The sequence below is a fragment of the Schistocerca piceifrons genome, chromosome 4 (genome assembly GCF_021461385.2).
Source record: "Schistocerca piceifrons isolate TAMUIC-IGC-003096 chromosome 4, iqSchPice1.1, whole genome shotgun sequence".
Taxonomy (NCBI): Eukaryota; Metazoa; Arthropoda; class Insecta; order Orthoptera; family Acrididae; genus Schistocerca; species Schistocerca piceifrons.
The window spans coordinates 287327384-287353185 of NC_060141.1; the positions used below are offsets into that span (position 1 = coordinate 287327384).

The window sequence follows — 25802 nt, forward strand, 5'->3', positions numbered from 1 at the left end:
TGAGGGGAGGGACAGAGGTGCCAGTTCGATTGCGGACATCTGGGAAGAGGGAGTAATTGAACTGGGGATCGTCGGGGATGGAAAAGACATCGGAGAGATTAGGAGGCAAAGTGATTGGCCTTACTAAGGGTGTCAGGGAAGGGGTGATCATCATGGAGAAGAGGATATTAGGGGGAGGGTTTAGTTCCAGTAAGGCAATGGAAGGCTGACCAGAACTTGGACGAGTTTATAGGTAGGGTAGCGTTTAAACAGGTGCATGTCTGTCTCCACTCCCAGCGTTTCTTAGCTGCGAGCAAGTTTCGGATGTGTCGCTGGAGTTGCTGGTGGCGTCGTAGTGTGTCCAGATCACATGTGTGGAGGAAGGCATGGTAGAGACGGTGGGATTCATGGAGCAGGAGGACGGCCTGTGGGGGTAAGGTAGGGCGACGGGGGTGGACGGCGACAGTAGGGACATGGGTCTCCACAGCCTCAGACAAGGTCTGCTGGAGAAAGAAGGTGGCATGGGTAACACAGTCAGGGTGGCGGTAGGTGAAGGGGTGGCTATCGACCTGGGTGGAGAGGGTATCCCGGTAGGGATTCCAGTTGGCACGGGAATAATCATGGATGTACTTCAGGGGAGGGTCATTATGAGGGTCGGGACGGGGGCGACGACTGTCTGAAATGATGAGGAGGACAGGGAGGTGGTCGCTAACAATGGGGTCCAGGACATCCACCACTATGCGGCCAAGGAGGTTAGGGGAGGAGAGGATGACATCGGGAGTGGAGTTGGATTCAGGGCGGGTGTGCTGGGGAATGGGGATGAGGTTGCCTTGGAGGGAGGAGAGGAACCGATGCCACCACCGTAACTGGGCGGTGGAACGAGTATGGATGTTGAGGTCGGCGGCGATCATGTAGGAGGAGAAGGTATGGTCAATGTGAGAGAAGAAGTCGAAAGGAATAGGGGCGTTAGGGCGGACATAGATGGTGGCGCAGGGGACGGTAAGGCCAGGGAAGAAGAAACTAAGGATCAGGTGTTCGGTGGGGTCGGGAAGGAGACGTCAGAGCCAAACCGGGATCTGGCAGTGGTGACCAATGGCAACTCTGCCACGCACTATCGGGAGGGGATAATCGGAGCGCTGAAGGAGGAAGGGCGAAGTGTGGATGGTTTGGTGGGGTTGGAGGAAGGTTTCATTTAGGAGAAAGGCATCCACGCGGTGGGTGGCAAGGGTGTGCAGGAAGAGGGTCTTGTTGGTGGGAAGGGAGCAGATGTTGTTGAACAGGATACGGTGCTGTCACGCCATGACAAGGATTTAAACGAGGGTGTTGAGACGGGAAAAGGTGAAATGGGCCGGGTTGTGGGAGTAGGTGGCATACATTTTTAGGTGGGAGACGGAGCGGGCGGCGAGGGATATCTGTTGGCGGGTGTGGGGGCACTGGAAAGGGTGAACATTTTGGAGGACGATGGTAAGGAATCTGATGATGTCCTCAGCGGTAGGGGGGGCCAAGGGAATTGCCAAGAGGGGCAGGGGCGACCAGAGGGCAGACAGGGACGGTTAGTTCAGGAGTGGTAGGAGGGGGTCGGGCCTTACATTTCTGGGAGTACGTAGGATGAGGGAGGTTACAGGTGTTACAGGAGGGAGGGGACTGGAGGTTGGGGCACTGCCGTAGGAAGTGTGCATGCTTACAGTGCGAGCAGGTGGGGGCCTCGTGGCACTCAGATGTTGGGTGTGTGTTATACAGCAAGCACCACTGGCAGCGAAGGGATCGAGGAGGGGAATGGGAGGGGTCAACTTTGTAACGTTGGTTAAAGAGGAGGGCACCCTCCTTCAGGAGATGGTCTATGGACGGGGCATCTTCGGAAAAAAAACGCGTAAGGCAGGTGGGGCCAGCAGAGTTGTGAATGCAGCGAACTGCATGCACCTCCAGATGGGGATGCACCTTGAGCTCCGCCAACACCTCCTCCTCCATGATCATTGGACTAAGCCGAGTGATCATGGTGGTGAGGGTCGGCGGGCGATGCGGAGTTTGGGGTTGGTGGGAGGGAGGTGGGGAAGGGGCACGGGTGAGGGAGGCATTAGGGCCAAAGCAGGTGATGGGGATGCGGGAAAGGATATCGGTGTGAAGGGTAAGGCTGGGGCAGGAGATAAGGACTGAGTCATGGCGAGGAGTGAGGAGGGAGATGGGGGCACCGGGAATATGTTGGTGAATGAAGAGGGTGAGGTTCTGGGCCTCAAGAAGGGAGGTATCAGGACAGGAGAGGAGGTAGCGGTAGGAGGAGGGGAGGGAGGAGGAGAAGGGGGCAGGGACAGGTGGGGAAACATCCATGGTGTACTGGGCAGGGGAAGGGGGAGGAGGCAGAGCCTCTAAAGTGCAGAGGAGGCAGGGGTGCCACTAGGGCGTTTGACGGGGATGGAGGAGGTGTGGGGCACGGGAGCAACTGGAAGGTGTGGAGTGGCAGATCCTTGTGCTGGAGTCAGCGCCGGAGATAGTGAGGGCAAGGGCGATGGCAATGGCGATGGCGATGGCGATGATGTAGACGACGAAGAGGGCGAAGGTGACAGTGGACCGTGGGCTGTGGCCCTCCGGGCCACCACCCTAGTGGGGGCCACGGAAACAGAAGGAGCAGAGGGAGGGAGTGGAGGGAAGTGATCAGAGGAGACAAGGGAGAGAGGAGCCGGGGATGGGGTGACAAAATGTGAGGGAGATGGGAGAGTGAGGAGTGGGGGGATGGACTGAGGGGGAGGTGATTGGGCACACCACGTGATAGTGCTGGCGGCGGCAGAGGGAGATGTGTAGATGATGGCAGTGGTAGTGGCTGTAGTAGTGGTGGTGGGTGTCAACATTGTGACAAGGAGAAAGACACAGGACAGGACAAAAGAATAGTGGCAAGCAAGGGATGGGCAAGCGGTCGAAAAACAGAAGGAAAAGGACATAGAGCGATGAAAAAGACTCGGGCCGAAGGCCCACTCTGCTGCTGCTGGCGGAGAGCGACTCCGCTGGCTGGCCAGCGGGGACGCCGCAGCTGCTGCTGCTGCTGCTGGCTGGGACTGCTGCCGGCTGCCGGCAGGACCGCTGCCGGCTGCTGGCTGGACCGCTGCCGGCTGCCGGCTGGACCGCTGCCGGCTGCTGGCTGGACCGCTGCCGGCTGCTGGCTGGACCGCTGCCGGCTGGACCGCTGCTGGCTGGACCGCTGCTGACGGCTGGCTGGGTGGCTGGCTGGCACCTGCAAAACCTATCACTTCGATTAATGACCTGAATGTCACAATCGAAGGGTGTTATTCTTTCGAATTACCACCGGAGAGCCGCTGGCTGAGCGAGAGGCAGGCACTTAAGTAGTCTATCGGGGGAGCCGCTATTGGCCGCTGGAACTACGTGTTCCACTGTGGCGCCCTCGCACTAAAGAGGCATGCGCCGCCACAGTTTACGTCGCGATGGTGCAGAGACCTCTAGGGGTCTTCAACGTCCATGACGTCTGGCAGGGATTCAAATAAAGTGGCGCGCGGTACCAGGTTCCTATCCCCTGTACATGCATGTAGGGGCGGAAACGCACCAGATGGTGCCAGGGTGGGCCGCAGTTGGAAGAGGAACTGGGTGCATCAACCGGAATTGGCGGGAAGGAAGGGAATCATGAGGTATCCATGACACCCGATCCAGAGTGCATGGTGGGGGAGGGAGCTGCCAATCCACCTGGAGGTGGAGAGGGCCGGTGGCAGGCCCGCAGGGAGACAGCAACCAGGGGGCAGGGACAGTGACTCGAGGATCACGTCCGTACCTCAAGGAGGCAGGGAAAGAGGTGAGAGACCCATGGCAGCACGAGGGTGGAGCTGATTATGATGGTGGCGCTCCAACCCTTTCGATGTCTGCACCGACGTCACATGCTGCCCATGGGCCACGACGACCATGGCCGGTGTCCAACCCGCCTTGTGCCCGTACTCATGTGCCCACACAGCAGTGCCAGGGACATACCACTGTGAGGGTCAGGAGTGGGGGCGGGAGGAGGATGGCACCAGCAAATGGAGCAGGGTCCGCAGCTGTCGCCCATGAAGGAGCTCTGCCGCACTATGTCCATCAATTGGCATAGTGCAATAGGTGCTCAAAACAGGGTGAGGGCCAATGTGGTTGGAGATGTATTGACTGCCTCAGTCAACTGATGTTTAAAAGTGCTGACAAGCCTCTCCGCCGCGCCATTGGACGAAGGATGGAAAGGGGTTCTACGAGATATGTTTGATACCATTGCCTTGACAGCAGTTCTGGAAGGAGGACGTCAAGAATTGTGGACCATTATCAGAGACCAACGTGTGTGAAAGGCCCTCAATGGCGAGAACCTGGGCCAGGGCCGTTGAGAGTAGCCTCCGTGGTGGTGGATGCCATGCAGACAACATATAGGTATTTGGAGTAGGCACCAACGATGAGTAAACACATGGACCGCCGGCTGGAGTGGCCATGCGGTTCTAGGCGCTGCAGTCTGGAGCTACATGACCACTATGGTCGCAGGTTCGAATCCTGCCTCGAGCATGGATGTGTGTGATGTCCTTAGGTTAGTTAGGTTTAAGTAGTTCTAAGTTCTAAGGGACTGATGACCACAGCAGTTAAGTCCCATAGTGCTCAGAGCCATTTGAACCATTTGAACCACATGGACCCCAATAACGGGCCTGCAAAATCGATATGGATGCGATCCCTGGGCCAGGGAGGCACAGGCCAGGGTGCAAATGACTGAGGGGGGCTTGCCTGGTAATGCGCACAGACAGTGAACCCACGGACCAGGCGCTTAATATCGCCATCAATGCCGGGCCAATACTTTCATACAGGACATACCCTAGTGCCCATGGTGTAACAAACTGAGCACCCGAAGCCACAATTCTGGAGGGATGACCACCCGGTGGGCATCCAACTCCGTGGCCAACAGGAGGACATCATCAACCACAGAGAGCCTGTGGGACAGTTGGCGCCAGGGGTTGAAATTGGACTGCATCCGACGAGTAACGTAGGACGGCCACTCGTGGACCACGTAATTGAGAATCTGCCACAAGACAGAGTCACAGCAGGTAGCCGCAACGATGTGAGCACCCATAAGAGGCGGACTGCCCAGCACACCCCGGAGGGCAGAACCAATGTGAAAGCAGAGGACCTCCTGTTGGTCAGAGGTAGGATAGGGGCCTGCTGGGAGATGTGACAAAGTGTCCGCATTTGCATTGGTGGGCGGTGGGCATATAACGGATGGTGTAAGCGGAATTACAGGAAAAACAATGCCCAGCGCTGGAGACGTTGCGCCGTCCACTCTGGAAGGTGAGAGTGGGGTCCAGAAAGTGTAACCAAGGTTTATGGTCTGTCAGGAGGGTGAAGTTTGCCCCAAAGTGATAGGTGCGAAACTTTTGGAAGGCGAAACGGTCGCCAGGGCCTCCTTTTCAATCTGGGAGTAGTTCTGTTGTGCTGGGGTCAACGTCTTGGAGGCATAAGCGATGGGCTGTTGGGAGCCATCGGCCACCTGATGCGCAAGGATGGCCCCAATGCTGTATGCTGACGCATCATCCGCCACAACTAAGGGGCGGTCCAGAGAGAAGGGAGTAACGCAAGGGGCGGACTTCAGCATCGATTTTAAACAGAGAAAAGCCTGGTCTCAGGCAAGAGTCCAAACAAAAGGTACCCCTTTGCGACGCAAGTGATTGAGGGGTTGAGCAACAGAGGCAGCCTGTGGCAAGAACTTTAATTAATAAGTAATCTTGCCGAAAAACACCTGCAGTTCAGATAAGTCCTTGGGACGAGGAAGGACCTCAACGGCCGCTACATTACGACCCAAACGGCGAATGCCATCTTCGCTAAGCCAGTGGCCTAAGTATTCCGATTTCGGTTGAGAAAAACAATACTTGTCCAGCCGACAGCATAGACCAGCAGACTGCAGAGTGTGAAATAAGGCGCTGAAGTTTTGCAAATGTTCCTGGCGGGATTGCCCGGTGACCAAGATGTCATCCAGATAATTCACACAGGCAGGGATAGGCTTTGTAAGCTGCTCCAGGAATCACTGGAAAATGACCGATGCCGAAGAGACAACAAAGGGAAGGCGCTTGTACTTATACAATCTGAAAGGCGTGTTGATAACCATGATGTTCTGAGAGTCGGCATCCAAGGGCAACTGGTGGTAAGCCTCAGCCAGGTCGATCTTGGAAAAATACTCTCTCCCAGCAAGCTTGACAAGAAGGTCTTCCTGTCGGGGAATGGGGTAAGTGTCATTGAGGGACTGAGCATTGACTGTAGCGCCATAATCCCCACACAGCCAAAGGGACCCATTGGGTTTCCGTATGACCACCAGTGGTGTAGCCCATGCACTGTAAGTTACAGGCTCCAGCACACCAGCGGCCTGGAGCCAATCGAGTTCCTGCTTGACTGCTGGCCGTAAGGCCACCGGAAGGGGCCGGGCCCGGAAAAAGCGAGGCTGTGCACCTGGCCATAGGATGATGTGCGCATGTGAGGCCAGAAGCCCATCTGATGCAAAAGCGGAGCACAGATCATCCAAGTCCTGAAAGGGATCAGCCGTGGAAACGACCTTAACTTCGTCGGAAATTGAAAAGCCAAACAGTTGAAACGCATCCAGGCCAAAAAATACTCAAAGCTGACAGATGGTGGATTACAAATATGGTAATGAGGTGTGGAAAACGCTTGTATGTTGCCTGGACGACGAACTGCCCACGAAGGGGAATGGAACCGTCTCCTTAGGTGACCAAATGGCGAGAGGGAGGCGATAACGCAGGAGAGCCCTGCCGGGTATATGTCGCCATATTAATCAGGGAGACAGTGGCCCCAGTGTCGACCTGAAAATTGACATCCTCGATGAAAATGCAGAGCATGAGGAAAAGCTTCTGCGCTGATGAGTCATCTTGTACGACGACCGACTGCAGAGCATGGACCCAGAAGGGTCAGGACTGGAGCGAGTCGAGCGACTACGACAAACCGATCGGATGTGGCCCTCCTTGCTACACAGTGCACACATTTTCCAGCAGTGGGGACAATAAGCCCTCGAATGGGCAGTAAAGCACTGTGGGCAAGTTGGAAGTGGGCCACACGACTGGCGATGAGGGGCGACCGAAGGCGCCGATGCCAGAGAGACATCAGACAACGAGGAATCCCAATGGCGCTGGCCTCTGTCGGCCGGGCCACGTCGACGTCCCGAGGGCGGAACCCGCCATGACGCCGCTGTCGCGGTCGTGCCATAATACGCTTGTTAGCCTCTTGAGCAATTTCAAAGGAGTGGGAAATGTGGAGAATCATTTGCAAGGAGAGGTTGTCGAGTGTCAACGCCGCAGTATTGGCCTCAGGATCGGGAGCCAGCTGAACCACCACAACCCGGATCACAGAGTCCGCATACGAAGCCTTACACTGCTGATTGGTGCACGTAAAATCGCATCAACGGCTGAGACCCTGCAAGTCCATGACCCAGGAGCGATACGATTGACCAAGCTGTTTATGGGACTGGTGGAACTCCAGCCAAGGGGCGACCACATGGTAGCGTTGGGAATAATAGTTTGTCAGCAAAAGGCAGATCTCCTGGAAAGAGAGAGCCACAGGATCGGACAATGGTGCCAACTTACGGAGACTCAAGACAAAAACAACAACCACTGCAAGGAGTCGTCTGTGACTTGAGAAGCCGTGAAATGTTGTTTCAGCCAATGTAGGTAGGTTTCCCAGTCCTCTTTAACGTCATTAAAGGGTGGAAACGATGGCGGATGCGGGAAAGCATCAGAGATCAGAGGACTCTGAAGCTGTTGTGGTAACATGTCCCGGGCATCGACTTTGACCATTAGCAACTGCAGCGACTATTGTAAGATGTCTAACTGGAGCTGATGCTGCTGCATGAGCTGCTGCTGTTGCTCCAGCAGACAGACCAACTTCGACTCCATACCAACAACGACCACTGTTTACCTCATCGCCAAAATCTTGTAACTGCGACTGGGATGGTCGCAGGGTTGAAATGATGGAAAGCGCGGCGGGACCCGCGGAGAGGCCCGCGAAACACAACACAGTGGGAGAGGACAGACACGACCAACGAAGGACAGAACGAACAACAACAAGATCGAACAACAGAGTCACAAGGAAACCGAACAAACATGTCCACTCGTACACAGAACAAGAAAGTAAATGAGATGTCTAACGCGAGGCGATGTGTCCACAGAGGTACGTGAGATTAGACTGGCTGGCTGAGTGAGAGGCAGGCGCTTAAGTAGTCTATCGGGGGAGCCGCTATTGGCCGCTGGGACCACGTGTTCCACTGTGGCGCCACAGTTTACGGCGCGATGGTGCAGAGACCTCTAGGAGTCTTCGACGTCCATGACGTCTGGCGGGGATTCAAATGCTATGGCCCGCGGTACCAGACTGTGACTGTTTCATTTACACTATTCAGGTCATTCGGATACTTCTGAATATGGCACACATTTAATTAATTCAGGTCTTTTGCATACTTTTGTATGTGACACCAAACTATGTAATTCAGGTTTTCCAGATACTTTCGAATGTGGTGCCAATATCGGCAATTCAGGTACTACAGATACTTTTGAAAATGGGCAAAATGGCAGCTGTAAAGTAACATACTGGATGGCTGTTTCTTTTTAATGGCTGGTAGAATATTGAGCCGCACTTCCAAGATCTAAATGTGTGTGTGTGTGTGTGTGTGTGTGTGTGTGTGTGTGTGTGTGTGAGAAATTTACTGATGATGCAGAATTTTTGCTGGACACATTATGGGTTTTTCTGAATACGTATATCGTTACTCTCCTGCCCCTCCCATAGACAACCCACATGTGAGACGTCATGTGCACGGTAGCAAGTATGGTACAGCCCCTACACAGGTCCGAAAAGCGGGCCAGAAACCCCATAGTTATACTACTTAGGTATATTATACAACTGAAGGCAATAAATATTGCAGTCAGGCAGTCTGTATTTCCTCATTTCTTAACGTATTAATAATACTGACTCTCATAGAATAATGGATGTTAGTTACTTTTGGTAGTAATAATTTATAGTACATAAAAGCAATTGCAAAAACGAAGCTTCTCGCTACAGATACCACAAACTATATGTAATAATCAGATATTCCGTTCCAAGAAGTGGGTAGCTGTCTATACCAGAGAAATGGTTTAAATCAAATTATTGAAATTTTCGTTAAGTAGACTATTGTAAAATTCTTTCTCTGACCTATTGTTAACAAAATGAGCTGCCCAACGCCTCAAGGTGACCAGTCTTTGTGCTTTTACTGCATTTCATCAGGAGACTTCGATAATTTCTTGATATCTGCCACAGATTGTGTGCGGTTCTTGTTAGCAGACATACGGTACGCAAACTGTCGATTAGATATGGATACGCCTACTGCCTAGCGACCAATGTATACCCAGTGTCCACCCAGCCCGTCAACAAGGTGTCGTGCATTAGGTAATTAGTTAATCTGTTTGCATAACACATCTGCATTGCGAATCGCTGATAAATCGTAAATACATAAATTATACTTTAGTATCTTTCGGTAAATGGAAGAGTGTGGAAATTCTAAAAATTTTAGTCATCGTTGCCACTTATTCCATTCCTCGTTTCCAGTACTAGAGAGCCAAAAAGGAGTAGTCTAAACCTTTTATGCGATATTATATGTTTGAGTACTTGCGCCACCACGTTTCGTGGTAACTATTGTCGGAACAGAACACTCTTTGAAAGTGGTTAATTCTCAAGAAGCATAAATGTTTGTTAAATCTTCGACAGATGCATCAGTTTTATTTTAAACAAATAGCATACAGAAATCAATCAGTAATACTTTTTTTCTTATTGTTTATTACTTTTCCCTCTCATGGCCTGTGACGAAGAAACTGTAAAGCTGAGTTTGAAATACACCTTCGTAACGGTTGCAGTTCACATGAAGACAGTCAGCGAAAGGAACACGGTGACGTATAAGAGCACTAAATCGACTGCACGTGAACGAGGTAAAGTCATTTACCCAACACTTCAATAGACGACGGCGATGTGCTGACTGACGTGTAGCTGCCATTAGCTTTCAACAGAATCTGATAAACTGACGGTCTTTTTCCTTCCACAAAAGGCGTCAGGTTGTTGGTAATCAATTTTAGCTACATTCCTGGAAAGCAGTTCGTAGCACACGATTCTTTCTTTAACCCACCAGACAAATAACACTTTTATTAGAATAAACAGATACCTTTGTAGTAGATGTTGCGTATTTTCTGCTGCTTATCCAGGTATTATTTTTTTCTTTGTATCACATTAATGTGGCACTGTTACTGACAAGTGGTAACAGTCGCTGTTTTCGCAAGCAAACTGTTACCATACGACCGTACATATAAGGGAGGGAGGGGGGGGGGGGGGGGCGAAGTCACGAAAATATAACCTAGAGAAAAGTCAGGGTGTCCAAGAAACATGATAATTCTGTATATTCTTTCCCTTCGTATTCATGCTTCCTATCTTGGCAGAGGCCTTTGTTATAGAGATTTGGATTATGGCTTTTCATAAATCACCTCGTGGTCATTCTGGAAATTCTTGCACCGCTGTGGTTTCTTCATCTAAAGAATGTGGAAGAAATTACAAGATACGATTCCAGAGAATAAGCTTGGTGTTATTGGCGAGTGGGGACGTGCCGGGGGGGGGGGGGGGCATAGGCAAAACCTGATAACACAAAAACCGGCATGTGTGATTTGCCTTGACCAGAAAGAACTCGGACGTTGTCGAGGAGCATAAACAGGTCCTTGGATTTCTTCAAGCGATACTTCGCCTGGTATTTCTCCTGTAAATTCGTCAGGAGATTTTGATAGTATGCTCCTGCGATGATTCGACCGTTGCTAACATATCTGCTACCACCATACATTTCCTTGGCAAGATGAATCCATTGGTTTCCTTATGTTCCTTTCTTCCCAGCATTCGTCCAAAGTGAATAAGCAATTTAAGAGGCTATCTGGATTCGCCTGTGGCAGCTGCAACATTTTCGCTGCAGCCTCAGTTGGATAGGATTTTTGAATGGGAATGTGCAGTTGTGCAAGCCAGCGGCTGCCAAACCTTGCCCTGTTCAAAATGTCGTGCAAAATGTTTAAAACTGATCCATGACTGACATTTTTTTCCACTATGACCTCCATGGCGAGCACCAGGGTAACAACTCCTCTTGTAATTCCATGTTCTTCGCACGGAGACCCTCAGACACTTATGTCTTAAATCATTCAGACTTGTCTGACGACACTGGTGTGTCCACGCCACCTAAATGCAGTTGCATATTACGGTGCGTTGTTGCAGTGTGCTTACACCAGCTACTCAAGGATTGTTGTAGGGCGTTCCCCTTCATATACAGAGAACGAATTGCCGCTCGATGCTACACTAAACAAAAGCACTGCGCCATTTTCCTTCCGCTCCTCTTGCATACTGCAACGGTATCGCACCGCGGGGATTTCATAGTGTGCGAGGAATGCAGACAGGTACTCATATCATAACAAACAAAAATTAATCACCTAATTAAAACTTTATGACTATCCCTCAGTAAAGAAGACGTTAAAAACAACGAATTACGCGCCACAGATGTATATAAAAATGACGATAGACACCCAAGACACGGTCAAGCGTATCCAGAACTGAATCATGACACAGACGAAACACCAATACATCTGAATGCACCGAAACAACATAAACGTAAATTACTTATTCCCTCACCAGAGGGCAGGTTAACATGTCATGAAATAACAACTAAAGAAAAATACGGATGTGGCACAGCAAAATGCAAACCATATATGCAAACTGTACGTTCCATCCATAGTGGGAATACACACGAAAATCAACTCAAGTACAAGAAACAATTACCAATGCAAAACAAAGACGAACAGAACAAACAATAAAAAGTGCCACACACCATATAGACACTACAAGCAACATGAACAGACAAAAACCTCACACTGAAAAATCACAGCAATCTTCAACTGACGCCACACCTTATCACCCAAAACCGAAAACTACATCAGGAGATAAACACTACCATCCAGTACATCAGACAGAGTTAACAAGCCATGAAGTAAGAAACGAAACAGACTACGGTGACATCTAAGAGAACTTGCGCCTAAGTGGTGGAAAAGGAAGGAGTTTTTCAAGCTGCAGTTTGACTAGTAACAAGACTGAATTACCTACTGGGCGACACTATATGCAGAACAAAAGACAGAATTATTGTACAAACCAAAAAGTACCAACAGATAAACGCAAACTTTGTAATCTTTTACGCAAATTATGTGGACAAAGAAATGAAGGCCTTAAGCTTGACAATATTTTCAAGAACCTAGTAAGGGCGCATGGACCCGTGTACCTCGATCACACCCAGAGCGGGCCGGATTGCTTTGTTTTTACTAAATTCTCACAGTGAAACTATTGCAGCTAAACTGTATGGGTACGCGAGGATATATTGCGTCTACAACAACCATACCCACGAACTGGAGGAATACCATGCCTTCCGAGGCAGTACATGCAAATCACAGACGCAAACAAGGTAATGGCTGTAATCTTTGTGGTAAACACTAACTTTACAGTAACACAAATAACGCAGCTATGCACACAACATACGGCTACTGTCGAAATAACTTCAGGTAGGAAAAAAATGGATCATCTTGTCAATCTACGCGCAGCAGTTGTTTGATATGAAGCCTTTTGCTACAATAATAGAAGTTGCGCGATTTGCAAATGGCAGATGACTGCTTATATTAACAGAAATAAATGCTAAGTCAACTCTCTGGCAGTGTGACAGAACGGAAGCTAGGAAAAAAAAATAATAGGTGACGTAATAAATGAATGTAATCTTTTCGTTTCAAGAAAATCAGACCAACCACTAATTCACCGCGGAAATATTGGAGAAGGTATCAACATTAATGCAGGTAGCGAACTGACAGGTGCTCGATAGGAGAATAATCAGTGATCATAACGCAATACAACATTAAAACAAACACAGACACGTACACATCACAAGAACCAAGATTGCCGCTACGGAAAGCAAACTAGCAAAAACTAAGTCACGTGATTAAAGGATTTCCTTTATGTATCATCCAGGGAAGCGTAGATTACAGAGCTCACGTTCTTACAGATGTCTTACAGAGAGCACAAACAATAGCAGTACCTGCAGCGAAATAAAGGACATCTTAGTCATCACTGTTAACAAGACTAAGAAGAGACACCCGTGATAAACGACGATATTACCAAAAATCAAAAGCAGCACAGGGAAGAGAAATTGGACTTCAATATTACCAAGACGCTAAAACACGATACAAAGACGAACTACATAAGACCAGGAAAGAGCACTGGGATACGTGTGTTAGGAGAAACTTTCAGAACAACATCTGAGGGGAGGAAGGAACTGTTTAATCTACAGACTGAACATATCAAAACCCCGACAGTATTATCAACACTGAAAAACCAGATGGTACGACCACAAGGGGTTGCAGATGCACAGCACAGTATCTCCTGATCAAACTACTTCCTGACGATGACCACACTCAGGATAACCAACTTCACACCGACCTTCGCGTACGATTAGATGAAAAGTACGGAAACGAAGGTGTCATCATGTCCTTCGCTCGCGAGGAGGCTGCATTGGCATCAAACAAAATAAAATAAAAAAAGGCAGCGGGTACGGATGGCATCCACTCTGAAGGCGTGAAATAAGCTGCTTCACTTATTGTACCGTATATGACAGACTTACTGAATGATGTTCTACTAGAAGGACAACTACCGAATGTATGGAATACGGCAAATGCAGCTATAATGAAGAAAGCGGAGGACAAAGACCTGACTGAGCCCTAAGACGTACAGACCGATATGCTTCATTAGCATTCTGACAAAGGTACAGGAGAGATTTCCGTGCGACAGATTTCAGTCGCACATGAAGCTCTTCGGCCTTAACCCACATCAGTTTGCCTTTCGACCATGTAAATCCAACGACGATGCAGTAAACAGGGCCACAGGATTGAAAAAGGCAATATGTCACAAATACATAGTAGCAGTCCTAATTGAAATAGCTGGTCCTATCGTCACCATTTGGTGTCCGGCGCTGTTAACAAGACTTACGGGGATGAATATTCCACTGGCTCTATAAAACAGCCTTAGAGATTATTGTAAAAGCAGGATAGTGGAATGGAAGACTGGTCGTCAAAATAATATAAAGAGGGTAACAAAGGCTTGTCTGCAAGGATCCATACACGGACTGATTTCCTGGGACGTAGCCACAGAACCACTACTGAGTGCACTAGAAGGTAGGCAAACGGGATGATTGCCTACGCTGATTGTTTTATGGTCATGGTAACTCCAAACTCCACGTCCCAATTAGAGATTGAAGCCATGCGGCTCCTTGCTTTCATCGGTGAGTGATGAACGAACAACAAACTCATAATAGGAACTAACAAAACTGTTTACCTACTTCTAAGAGGCACACTGAAAATAAATTCAGTTATAAAGTTAAACAACATATCTAAAAAAGGAAAGATATGATAAGATACTTTGGATTTATATTGACGAATATTTGCACATTAACGAAGATGCTAGACTAACAATTAACAAAGAGACGGAACTCATGCACAGACTTGCAAGACTGAACACTATACGAGACGGACTATCTCTACAAGCAATGAGGACATACTACACAGCACTCTTTGAGTAAATAGCATTTGCTTGCTGATAGTGCTTGGGCACATCGATTATGCTTAGGTACGTATAAAATCACTGTGAGGCGCGGCCAGAGGAGTGTTCTACTCAGAATCTCGCGGGTGTTCGGCACGACCTCCATTAAGGCACTGTGTGTGGTACTGGGAGCTTTCCTAAAGATGTTACAGTTCGCCACAGAGCAGTGGCCTACTGGCTGAAGAGGGGAAGATGCTTCAAAATAAGAGACAGAACCCGACAAGACATAACGGACAAACGGAAATTAAGCAAGTGGAGAACTGACATATGGCAGACAGTGTGGGACACAACTGGCAGGGGAAGTCAGGTCTACTCATTCTTCCCCATTATCAGAGAGCGTATGAATTTGAAGCACATATACCGAACACGTCGCATGGTGCTCTATTCACGGCTCACAGCCCGTGTACTGTGCAAGTCTGGCGTAAAACAGACTCTCACTTGCAACTGTGGTGAGCACATAGTACTCATCTGCAATCCCATGGGATACATAAGACCGAGGTTATGAAACAGAGACATAGGATAGTTAATACGCAAATGGGATGACTGGAACTCTGGAAAAAAACCTAGCACGCGAAATATCGCGAGCTCTACCTGTGGTGTACAAACAGGAGAGATAATACGCTGGAATAAGACAGGTTCCACATCTGACAGATTAGCAGTACATAGTAAAAGATACAGATACAAACACAAACACTGGCTCAGATAATATATAAACACAGAAAGTGAAAACGAGATACACGTACAAACATAGTAAAAATAAGCTAAGATTTTCCAACACTAAATCGAATCAATCTGAAAATGTGTGCCGCGCGGGATTAGCCGAGCGGTCTATGTCGCTGCAGTCCTGGACTGTGCGGCTGGTCCCGGCGGAGGTTCGAGTCCTCCCTCGGGCACGGGTGTATGTGTGTTTGTCTTTAGGATAATTTAGGTTAAGTAGTCTGTAAGCCTACCCCCATGAACCATGGACCTTGCCGTTGGTGGGGAGGCTTGCGTGCCTCAGCGATACAGATGGCCGTACCGTAGGTGCAACCACAACGGAGGAGTATCTGTTGAGAGGCCAGACAAACGTGTGGTTCCTGAAGAGGGGCAGCAGCCTTTTCAGTAGTTGCAGGGGCAACAGTTTGGATGATTGACTGATCTGGCCTTGTAACACTAACCAAAACGGCCTTGCTGCGCTGGAACTGCGAACGGCTGAAAGCAAGGGGAAACTACAGCTGTAATTTTTCCCGAGGGCATGCAGCTTTACTGTATGGTTAAATGATGATGGCGTCCGCTTGGGTAAAATATTCCGGAGGTAAAATAGTCCCCCATTCGGATCTCCGGGCGGGGACTACTCAACAGGACGTCGTTATCAGGAGAAAGAAAACTGGCGTTCTACGGATCGGAGCGTGGAATGTCAGATCCCTTCATCGGGCAGGTAGGTTAGAAAATTTAAAAAGGGAAAGGGATGGGTTAAAGTTAGATATAGTGGGAATTAGTGAAGTTCGGTGGCAGGAGGAACAAGACTTTTGGTCAGGTGAATACAGGGTTATAAATACAAAATTAAATAGGGGTAATGCAGAAGTAGGTTTAATAATAAATAAAAAAATAGGAGTGCGGGTAAGCTACTACAAACAGCATAGTGAACGCATTATTGTGGCCAAAATAGACACGAAGCCCATGCCTACTACGGTAGTTCAAGTTTATATGCCAACTGGCTCTGCAGATGATGAAGAAATTGATGAAATGTATGATGAGATAAAAGAAATTATTCAGGTAGTGAAGGGAGACGAAAATTTACTAGTCATGGGTGACTGGAATTCGAGAGTAGGAATAGGGAGAGAAGGAAACATAGTGGGTGAATATGGATTGGGGGAGAGAAATGAAAGAGGAAACCGTCTGGTAGAATTTTGCACAGAGCATAACTTAATCATAGCTAACACTTGGTTCAAGAAACATAAAAGAAGGTTTATACATGGAAGAATCCTGGAGATATTAGAAGGTATCAGATAGATTATATAATGGTAAGACAGAGATTTAGGAACCAGGTTTTAAATTGTAAGACATTTCCAGGAGCAGATGTGGACTCTGACCACAATCTATTGCTTATGATCTGTAGATTAAAACTGAAGAAACTGCAAAAAGGTGGGAATTTAAGGAGATGGGACCTGGATAAACTGAAAGAACCAGAGGTTGTACAGAGTTTCAGGGACAGCATAAGGGAACAATTGACAGGAATGGGGCAAAGAAATACAGTAGAAGAAGAATGGGTAGCTCTGAGGGATGAAGTAGTGAAGGCACCAGAGGATCAAGTAGGTAAAAAGACAAGGGCTAGTAGAAATCCTTGGGTAACAGAAGAAATATTGAATTTAGTTGATGAAAGGAGAAAATATAAAAATGCAGTAAATGAAGCAGGCAAGAAGGAATACAAACGTCTCAAAAATGAGATCGATAGGAAGTGCAAAATGGCTGAGCAGGGATGGATAGAGGACAAATGTAAGGATGTAGAGGCTTATCTCACTAGGGGTAAGATAGATACTGCCTACAGGAAAATTAAAGAGACCTTTGGAGAAAAGAGAACCACTTGTATGAATATCAAGAGCTCAGATGGAAACCCAGTTCTAAGCAAACAAGGGAAAGCAGAAAGGTGGAAGGAGTATATAGAAGGTCTATACAAGGGCGATGTACTTGAGGACAATATTATGGAAATGGAAGAGGAAGTAGATGAAGATGAAATGGGAGATACGATACTGCGTGAAGAGTTTGACACAGCACTGAAAGACCTGAGTCGAAACAAGGCCCCGGGAGTAGACAACATTCCATTAGAACTACTGACGGCCTTGGGAGAGCCAGTCCTGACAAAACTCTACCATCTGGTGAGCAAGACGTATGAGACAGGTGAAATACCCTCAGACATCAAGAAGAATATAATAATTCCAATCCCAAAGAAAGCAGGTGTTGACAGATGTGAAAATTAACGAACTATCAGTTTAATAAGTCACAGCTGCAAAATACTAACGCGAGTTCTTTACAGACGAATGGAAAAACTGGTAGAAGCCGACCTCAGGGAAGATCAGTTTGGATTCCGTAGAAATGTTGGAACACGTGAGGCAATACTGACCCTACGACTTATCTTAGAAAATAGATTAAGGAAAGGCAAACCTACGTTTCTAGCATTTGTAGACTTAGAGAAAGCTTTTGGCAATGTTGACTGGAATACTCTCTTTCAAATTCTAAAGATGGTAGGGGTAAAATACAGGAAGCGAAAGGCTATTTACAGAAACCAGATGGAAGTTATAAGAGTCGAGGGGCATGAAAGTGTAGCAGCGGTTGGGACGTGAGTGAGACAGGTTTGTAGCCTGTCCACGATGTTATTCAATCTGTATATTGAGCAAGCAGTAAAGGAAACAAAAGAAAAATTCGGAGTAGGCATTAAAATCCACGGAGAAGAAATAAAAACGTTGAGGTTCGCCGATGACATTGTAATTCTGTCAGAGACAGCAAAGGACTTGGAAGAGCGGTTGAACGGAATGGACAGTGTCTTGAAAGGAGGGTATAAGATGAACATCAACAAAAGCAAAACAAGGATAATGGAATGTAGTCGAATTAAGTCGGGTGATGTTGAGGGAATTAGATTAGGAAATGAATGGTATAGGAGTTGTGCTATTTGGGGAGCAAAAAACTGATAACGGTCGAAGTATAGAGGATATAAAATAAGGACTGGTAATGGCAAGGAAAGCGTTTCTGAAGAGGAGAAATTTGTTAACATTGAGTATAGATTTAAGTGTCAGGATGTCGTTTCTGAAAGTATTTGTATGGAGTGTAGCCATGTATCGAAGTGAAACATGGACGATAAATAGTTTAGTCAAGAAGAGAATAGAAGCTTTTGAAATGTGGTGCTACAGAAGAATGCTGAAGATTAGATGGGTAGATATCACAACTAATGAGGAGGTATTGAACAGAATTGGGGAGAAGAAGCGTTTGTGGCACAACTTGACAAGAAGAAGGGACCGGTTGGTAGGACATGTTCTGAGGCATCAAGGGATCACAAATTTAGCATTGGAGGGCAACGTGAAGGGTAAAAATCGTAGAGGGAGACCAAGAGAGGAATACAAACCAGTCTCAGGACTGAAGACAACAACAACAACAGTGTGTAAGCTTAGGGACTGATGACCTTGGCAGTTAAGTTCCATAAGAATTCACACACACTTGAACATTTTTTTGAAAATATACATCTCTGCATGCTTGGTTATCTCGCAATTTCGTAACATGTAACACTATCTGAAGATGTGACACTTCTTCTTCTTTCGCCGCATCAGGTTTGACTGGACCAAAGTTTTACCAAGCCCTCACACCTGATGCAACTGATCATGACATATTGAATCAACTCCTAACCTCGATTGTTATCTTAAGTTCAGAAACACATTGTAACCTAATTAATCAACACATTATTAATTATTACCACAGTCAAGATAACACATGTAACAGACGTACACCGAACACATAGAAGGTATAAAGGGAAAAATTGTCACATCATGCCTAAGTCAAATTTACTGTCACCTCAATTTCTTCCCTTACATACAGTTTCAGTTTTAACTTAAAATACATCCGCAACCTATTATATATCTTATTTGTTACCGTTATCCATGTCAGCAACAAATGTAAACAAAATTGTATTTATACATTTGTACCTTCTTACCTTTTATTTTCTGTTTTTTCATCCTTTTGTGAAATTCACGAGAAACATATTAGTAATAAAACTAAATATGTATGCTATATATTTCAAATCACAAAATGTACGGCCTGCTATATAATAAAAGGCAGCAAGTCTTCACTTGAGAAATAAATAAGTAAATAAACCACCCCTCATAAGAACACCTATTCTTCTTTTTTTTCATATCTTTCTACTGATTTGAGGGAGTCAACCACGAATCCCCCTCCAATGCCAATCTCTCCATATCAGAGTAACACATGCGACTAACGTCAGTAATCTGTTAGGTATTTACCAATATCTGGCAAACCCCTTCCAATTTTTACCCCCTACAGCCCTCTCAAGTATTATGAAAGATATTATTTCATGTCTCTTCTGTTCGCTGATTCTGCAGCGAATACCCTCATTTCTTATCCTATTCGTCCACCTAATTTTTCCTATGGCACCACATTTCAAACTCTTCCATTCTCTTCCTTTCCAGTTTTCTCATATTCCATGACTAGCTCTCTTGCAGCTCTGTGCTTCAAAAGCACATTCTTAGAAATATCTTGTCCAAATTAAGGCCAGTGTTTGACACTAATATAATTCTTTTGGCTCTCATTGCCCGTGCTGGTCTCTTTTTGTGCTTCGTCCATCACAGGTCATGGATGATACTGTTCCGAAGGCAGCGGAATTCCTCAACTTCATCCACTTAGTTCTCACCAATTTTGATGTTATGTTTATTGCAAATCTCATTTCCTCCACTCCCCATAATTTTCTGCTTCACTTTACTCATGTGTCCATTCGATTATTCATTCCGTTTAACATCTCTTTCAGTTCTTCAAAAATGGTTCAAATGGATCTGAGCACTATGAGACTTGACTTCTGAGGTCATCAGCCCCCTAGAACTTAGAACTACTTAAACCTAACTAACCTAACGACATCACACACATCCATGCCGGAGGCAGGATCCGAACCTGCGACCGTAGCGGTCACGCGGTTCCAGACTGTAGCGCCTAGAACCGCACGGCCACTCCGGCCGGTCTTTCAGTTCTTCCTCACGATCAATGCGTGTAGTCATCAGTGAATTCTATCATTAGTATCCTTTCACCCTGAATTCTAATCCCACTTCTGAACCCTACTTTTGTTTCCGCAATTTCTTTTACGATGCATAGACTGAATGGTACGGCCAACAGTACATCGCTGTCACATCCCTGTATTAAACCCATTATAATCTGACAGTGATATTGGGGGGTTCCATTCATGTTCCTCTACTTATCCCCAATGCTGTATTAATGTAATAGAGGTTGCTACAATATTCTAACATTGTTACCCTCTTACAGGCAACCACGTCATCTGCAAGGAGGTTGATGGAGCTTCCAAAGCTATACACTAAACCATTTATATATACAGCAAATGGAAAAGGTGCTACTACACATCTTTTGGGTACTCCTGAGTAGTAGGGTCACCGAGAACAATTTTGGTATCAAAGTGATGTGAAAATTAATTAATTTGATCAATTAGTTACCCCCACAGCATTCCCATACCCACTCTGGATGATGTCATGTGTTTTCGTCAGCCTGGACGTCCGTCCCAGCCCCGTGGTCACAGCGCAGCTGTGTCCAGCGACAACCCACATTAGTAAGGCTCCCAACGCCCTCAGCAGCTTGCCGTTCTGCGATTGAGGACAACTGCGATTGACATCAAAACATCTCATATAATCGAGCATCTATTAAAAAGGAGAATACAATCGCGATGAGAGCAAAATGTTCTCCTTCCACGAAAATAGGTGCGGTCCATTTCTTTTAGTTTATGAATAATATTGGTATAGTTTTTACGTTCGACTGCAGGATGCAATTCGCATCTCATTATTTTGTGACATCTAACGATCATAGACAATCAGAGACCTGTACATGTCCAACTTGCATACAATGAGGAAAAAAGCTTCCACTATTTTGCTGCGAAAACACCAATTGCCGCAGAATGTCCTCGTTATTTCGAAACTGTCATAGGAGTAAAGGAAAAAGCGAGAATTTAAACTCAAGAGGAAAAACATCTTTGTTAAGCAATTTCTTCCAGTTTGATGGACAAATTACCCAAGCTGAGATCGTCTCTCACTTTCAGACATAGATACATGTATGTATTAAAACATTTCAAACACGTGAAATAACAACAGAGAATACAAACCTTCACACCATTAATTCACATCTCGGAAAATGAAACACAATCATTTTACATTGACTAATTCAAGAGGACGTTGCTATTTTCTACCCTATGCAAATCCCATTTTACCAACGCGAAGCTATATCACATATGACTTTACGAAACAAATCGTGTGACTCTGTCTTATTATAGATCCTCCTATATGATTGTATCGTGTCTCTCTCTCTTCCGTTACATCGAAACCAGTTACCGTCTAGGTGCTTACATTTGACATTTTTGAAGCACCTACCGACATCTCTGTAAAGTTTCTATCACATAACAGATTTTCGTGTCCTAGTTCTGTAAGTAATTTGATCATTACAGCCTATTTCAGGCAATGGACACACAAGTCGGGGGAAAAAACACTATCATTTCTAGGTTCCACGACAGGCTATAATAACAGTGGTGTCTACTTTACAATCAGAGATTATGAAGGACGTGTGATAACATATATATTCTTAAATTTTCAATCGTAGTGATAATAACGAAGACAGTCATGATTCCACGAGTTTGGATAGAGCCACTTCCTGTTACTTTTATGAGAGCAAAATCGATGTAGTCTCGCTAGAACTATCTGCACCAGTTATAGCATTCCTTGTAATACACTCCTGGAAATTGAAATAAGAACACCGTGAATTCATTGTCCCAGGAAGGGGAAACTTTATTGACACATTCCTGGGGTCAGATACATCACATGATCACACTGACAGAACCACAGGCACATAGACACAGGCAACAGAGCATGCACAATGTCGGCACTAGTACAGTGTATATCCACCTTTCGCAGCAATGCAGGCTGCTATTCTCCCATGGAGACGATCGTAGAGATGCTGGATGTAGTCCTGTGGAACGGCTTGCCATGCCATTTTCACCTGGCGCCTCAGTTGGACCAGCGTTCGTGCTGGACGTGCAGACCGCGTGAGACGACGCTTCATCCAGTCCCAAACATGCTCAATGGGGGACAGATCCGGAGATCTTGCTGGCCAGGGTAGTTGACTTACACCTTCTAGAGCACGTTGGGTGGCACGGGATACATGCGGACGTGCATTGTCCTGTTGCAACACCAAGTTCCCTTGCCGGTCTAGGATTGGTAGAACGATGGGGTCGATGACGGTTTGGATGTACCGTGCACTATTCAGTGTCCCCTCGACGATCACCAGTGGTGTACGGCCAGTGTAGGAGATCGCTCCCCACACCATGATGCCGGGTGTTGGCCCTGTGTGCCTCGGTCGTATGCAGTCCTGATTGTGGCGCTCACCTGCACGGCGCCAAACACGCATACGGCCATCATTGGCACCAAGGCAGAAGCGACTCTCATCGCTGAAGACGACACGTCTCCATTCGTTCCTCCATTCACGCCTGTCGCGACACCACTGGAGGCGGGCTGCACGATGTTGGGGCGTGAGCGGAAGACGGCCTAACGGTGTGCGGGACCGTAGCCCAGCTTCATGGAGACGGTTGCGAATGGTCCTCGCCGATACCCCAGGAGCAACAGTGTCCCTAATTTGCTGGGAAGTGGCGGTGCGGTCCTCTACGGCACTGCGTAGGATCCTACGGTCTTGGCGTGCATCCGTGCGTCGCTGCGGTCCGGTCGCAGGTCGACGGGCACGTGCACCTTCCGCCGACCACTGGCGACAACATCGATGTACTGTGGAGACCTCACGCCCCACGTGTTGAGCAATTCGGCGGTACGTCCACCCGGCCTCCCGAATGCCCACTATACGCCCTCGCTCAAAGTCCGTCAACTGCACATACGGTTCACGTCCACGCTGTCGCGGCATGCTACCAGTGTTAAAGACTGCGATGGAGCTCCGTATGCCACGGCAAACTGGCTGACACTGACGGCGGCGGTGCACAAATGCTGCGCAGCTAGCGCCATTCGACGGCCAACACCGCGGTTCCTGGTGTGTCCGCTGTGCCGTGCGTGTGATCATTGCTTGTACAGCCCTCGCGCAGTGTCCGGAGCAAGTATGGTGGGTCTGACACACCGGTGTCAATGTGTTCTTTTTTCCATTTCCAGGAGTGTAGAACGTCCTATAAGATTTTACCGCGTCTCTCTCTTCCAATACATTGAAACACAAATACCATCTGCATTTTGTCATCACGCATATTCCGTATATACATATCGCTCGACTGGAGCTGAACACCAGTGTTCGAAGTCGTTTGCACAGACCTGCACAGAGTTTTGTCGTATATATTGGAGGAAATCCACATCCAACAGACTATCAACCACACAAGAGGGTTCCTATATTGTTACTTCATAAGCAGTTTACTACACTTTTTTTTTCGGTTTAGCATAACCAAGCAGTGTTCACGCCTATACACTTAGATTCTTCCACCATAACTTCGAGATCCGTGTCAACTGCTGCTAAACAGACATTTTGATTCTTTGGTTCTCACAGAAAGCTGACACTGCATGGTGTACATTATGCAGCTTCCACAACACACAGGTTGGTAGAAATAAAACACAGAAACGATGTTTCTCGTTGACAAAAATGTGGAAGACATCGAAGTATATGGAAACTGGAAGAGTTTGTGGTATTGAAGATCGTTTCCAGCAGTTATCCGAAGGTGATGACCTCTACAGTTAATCTCATCATCCACAGCGACTGGGTAGCGGATGCCTGGGTGTTCTGTTTCGAACAACACTGTTTCCTCTTTTGCAGTCATGTACATGATTACTCTTCCAGTGTTGACCATCGCCGGAAGGTGCTGTCCACAACACGTGGGAGGTACTACAAACAAAAAGAGGTACTGTTATCTCACTGGCCAAAAAATAAAATAAAAAAGGAAATAAAAACATATGGAGAGTTTCTCAGCATTTGGAAGTAGGATGAGTTTGCAGCATTGAGGAACACTTGCAAACAATTGTTTGAAGGTGATGACCTCTACATTTAATCCCATGCTCCACAGTGACAAGTAGGAGATATCAGTGTTCCGCCAAGGTTGCCTAGAGCTCAGCCAATCAATCATTATTTGGTAATTACAGCGTACCAGTGGGCGGATATGATGGGAAAGACACCATTGATACGGGACGCTGGACTGTAATACACACTGCAGTTGATGGCATAAAGTCGGTAAAAATCGAGAAAAACCTCGTATGGTTACAACAAATTTATGGTAAATGCGTAAAATGGAGGAAAATGCGAAGAAATATGTAAAATTCCGAAAACGAACTTTCAAAATTACTCAAATTGACTGAGAATACATAAAATTAGAGAAAAAGTACCACGAAATGCAGTGATTTGAGATGGATAGGGGGTGGGTTGGTTGGTTGGTTTTTTGGGGGAGGAGACCAGACAGCGAGGTCATCGGTCTCATCGGATTAGGGGCGGATGGGGAAGGAAGTCGGCCGTGCCCTTTGAAAGGAACCATCCCGGCATTTGCCTGGAGCGATTTAGGGAAATCACGGAAAACCTAAATCAGGATGGCCGGACGCGGGATTGAACCGTCGTCCTCCCGAGTGCGAGTCCAGTGTGCTAACCACTGCGCCACCTCGCTCGGTGATAGGGGGTGAGGGGGGGGGGGGGTTACACGGTCACTCAAGACCGAAAAAGTCTTACAAATTATGCTCTGGATGCATTCACTTTCAACCCTCCCTCTCCCCTTGTCAACTACATGGGTTTTAGTAACACATACTCCAACAAAGGCGACAGAGGCGCCATATTAAAGCAGGCAAAACATGTGCATCCCAATCCATGATTGTGTTCTCAAGCATGCAGTCGAATATAGATATTTCCGAATTACAGGTTTCTCTCAAACAGTCTTATTCCTTAAGTATTAAGGAGAAGGATCATTGCATTTATCAGACTTAAGCCATGTCCTTAAGTGCTCCGTAGGAGAGTGGACCGTTGTCACAGATATCATTTTTAACAATGTGAGGGGGGGGGGGGAGGGGGTGTACTCGAGAGATGTTGTGTTAAGACGAAATTGCTATATTATCCTACAAGTGAGAAAAACCACCTAACACGAGACCAGGACTTCTTTGTGCAAGAGGAATGCTACTGGAGCTGTAGTGATACTGCTGTAAAAAGCAATAACACTGTTACATATCCTTTGTCTGCTGGTCGTGATGCTGCTTCTTCGTATGCATTTTCCTGTAGCAGTATGTGTGTGATACCTCAACGTATCGCTGTTTTCATAGTGAGACGGCCTAATCCGTCAAAACCGATACTACTACTTCTAACTATATGTATGACTGACATGGGAAGTGTGACTGAGGGTACGTACGTTTTCGACTTAGAAAGTCGTATAAAATACGTTAATTTCTTAATAGACCGAA

General features: G+C 46.9%; 1 protein-coding gene across 1 annotated transcript in view; it reads left to right on the forward strand.

Moving 5' to 3' along the window:
- The first annotated feature begins 3617 nt into the window (after positions 1 to 3617).
- The window catches only part of LOC124795801, a 91031-nt gene continuing 68846 nt past the window's right edge, over positions 3618 to 25802 (forward strand). Inside the window, exon 1 of the mRNA XM_047259882.1 lies at positions 3618 to 3727. Within this exon, the coding sequence (XP_047115838.1) occupies positions 3618 to 3727 (110 nt within the window). The remainder of the gene's footprint in view (positions 3728 to 25802) is intronic.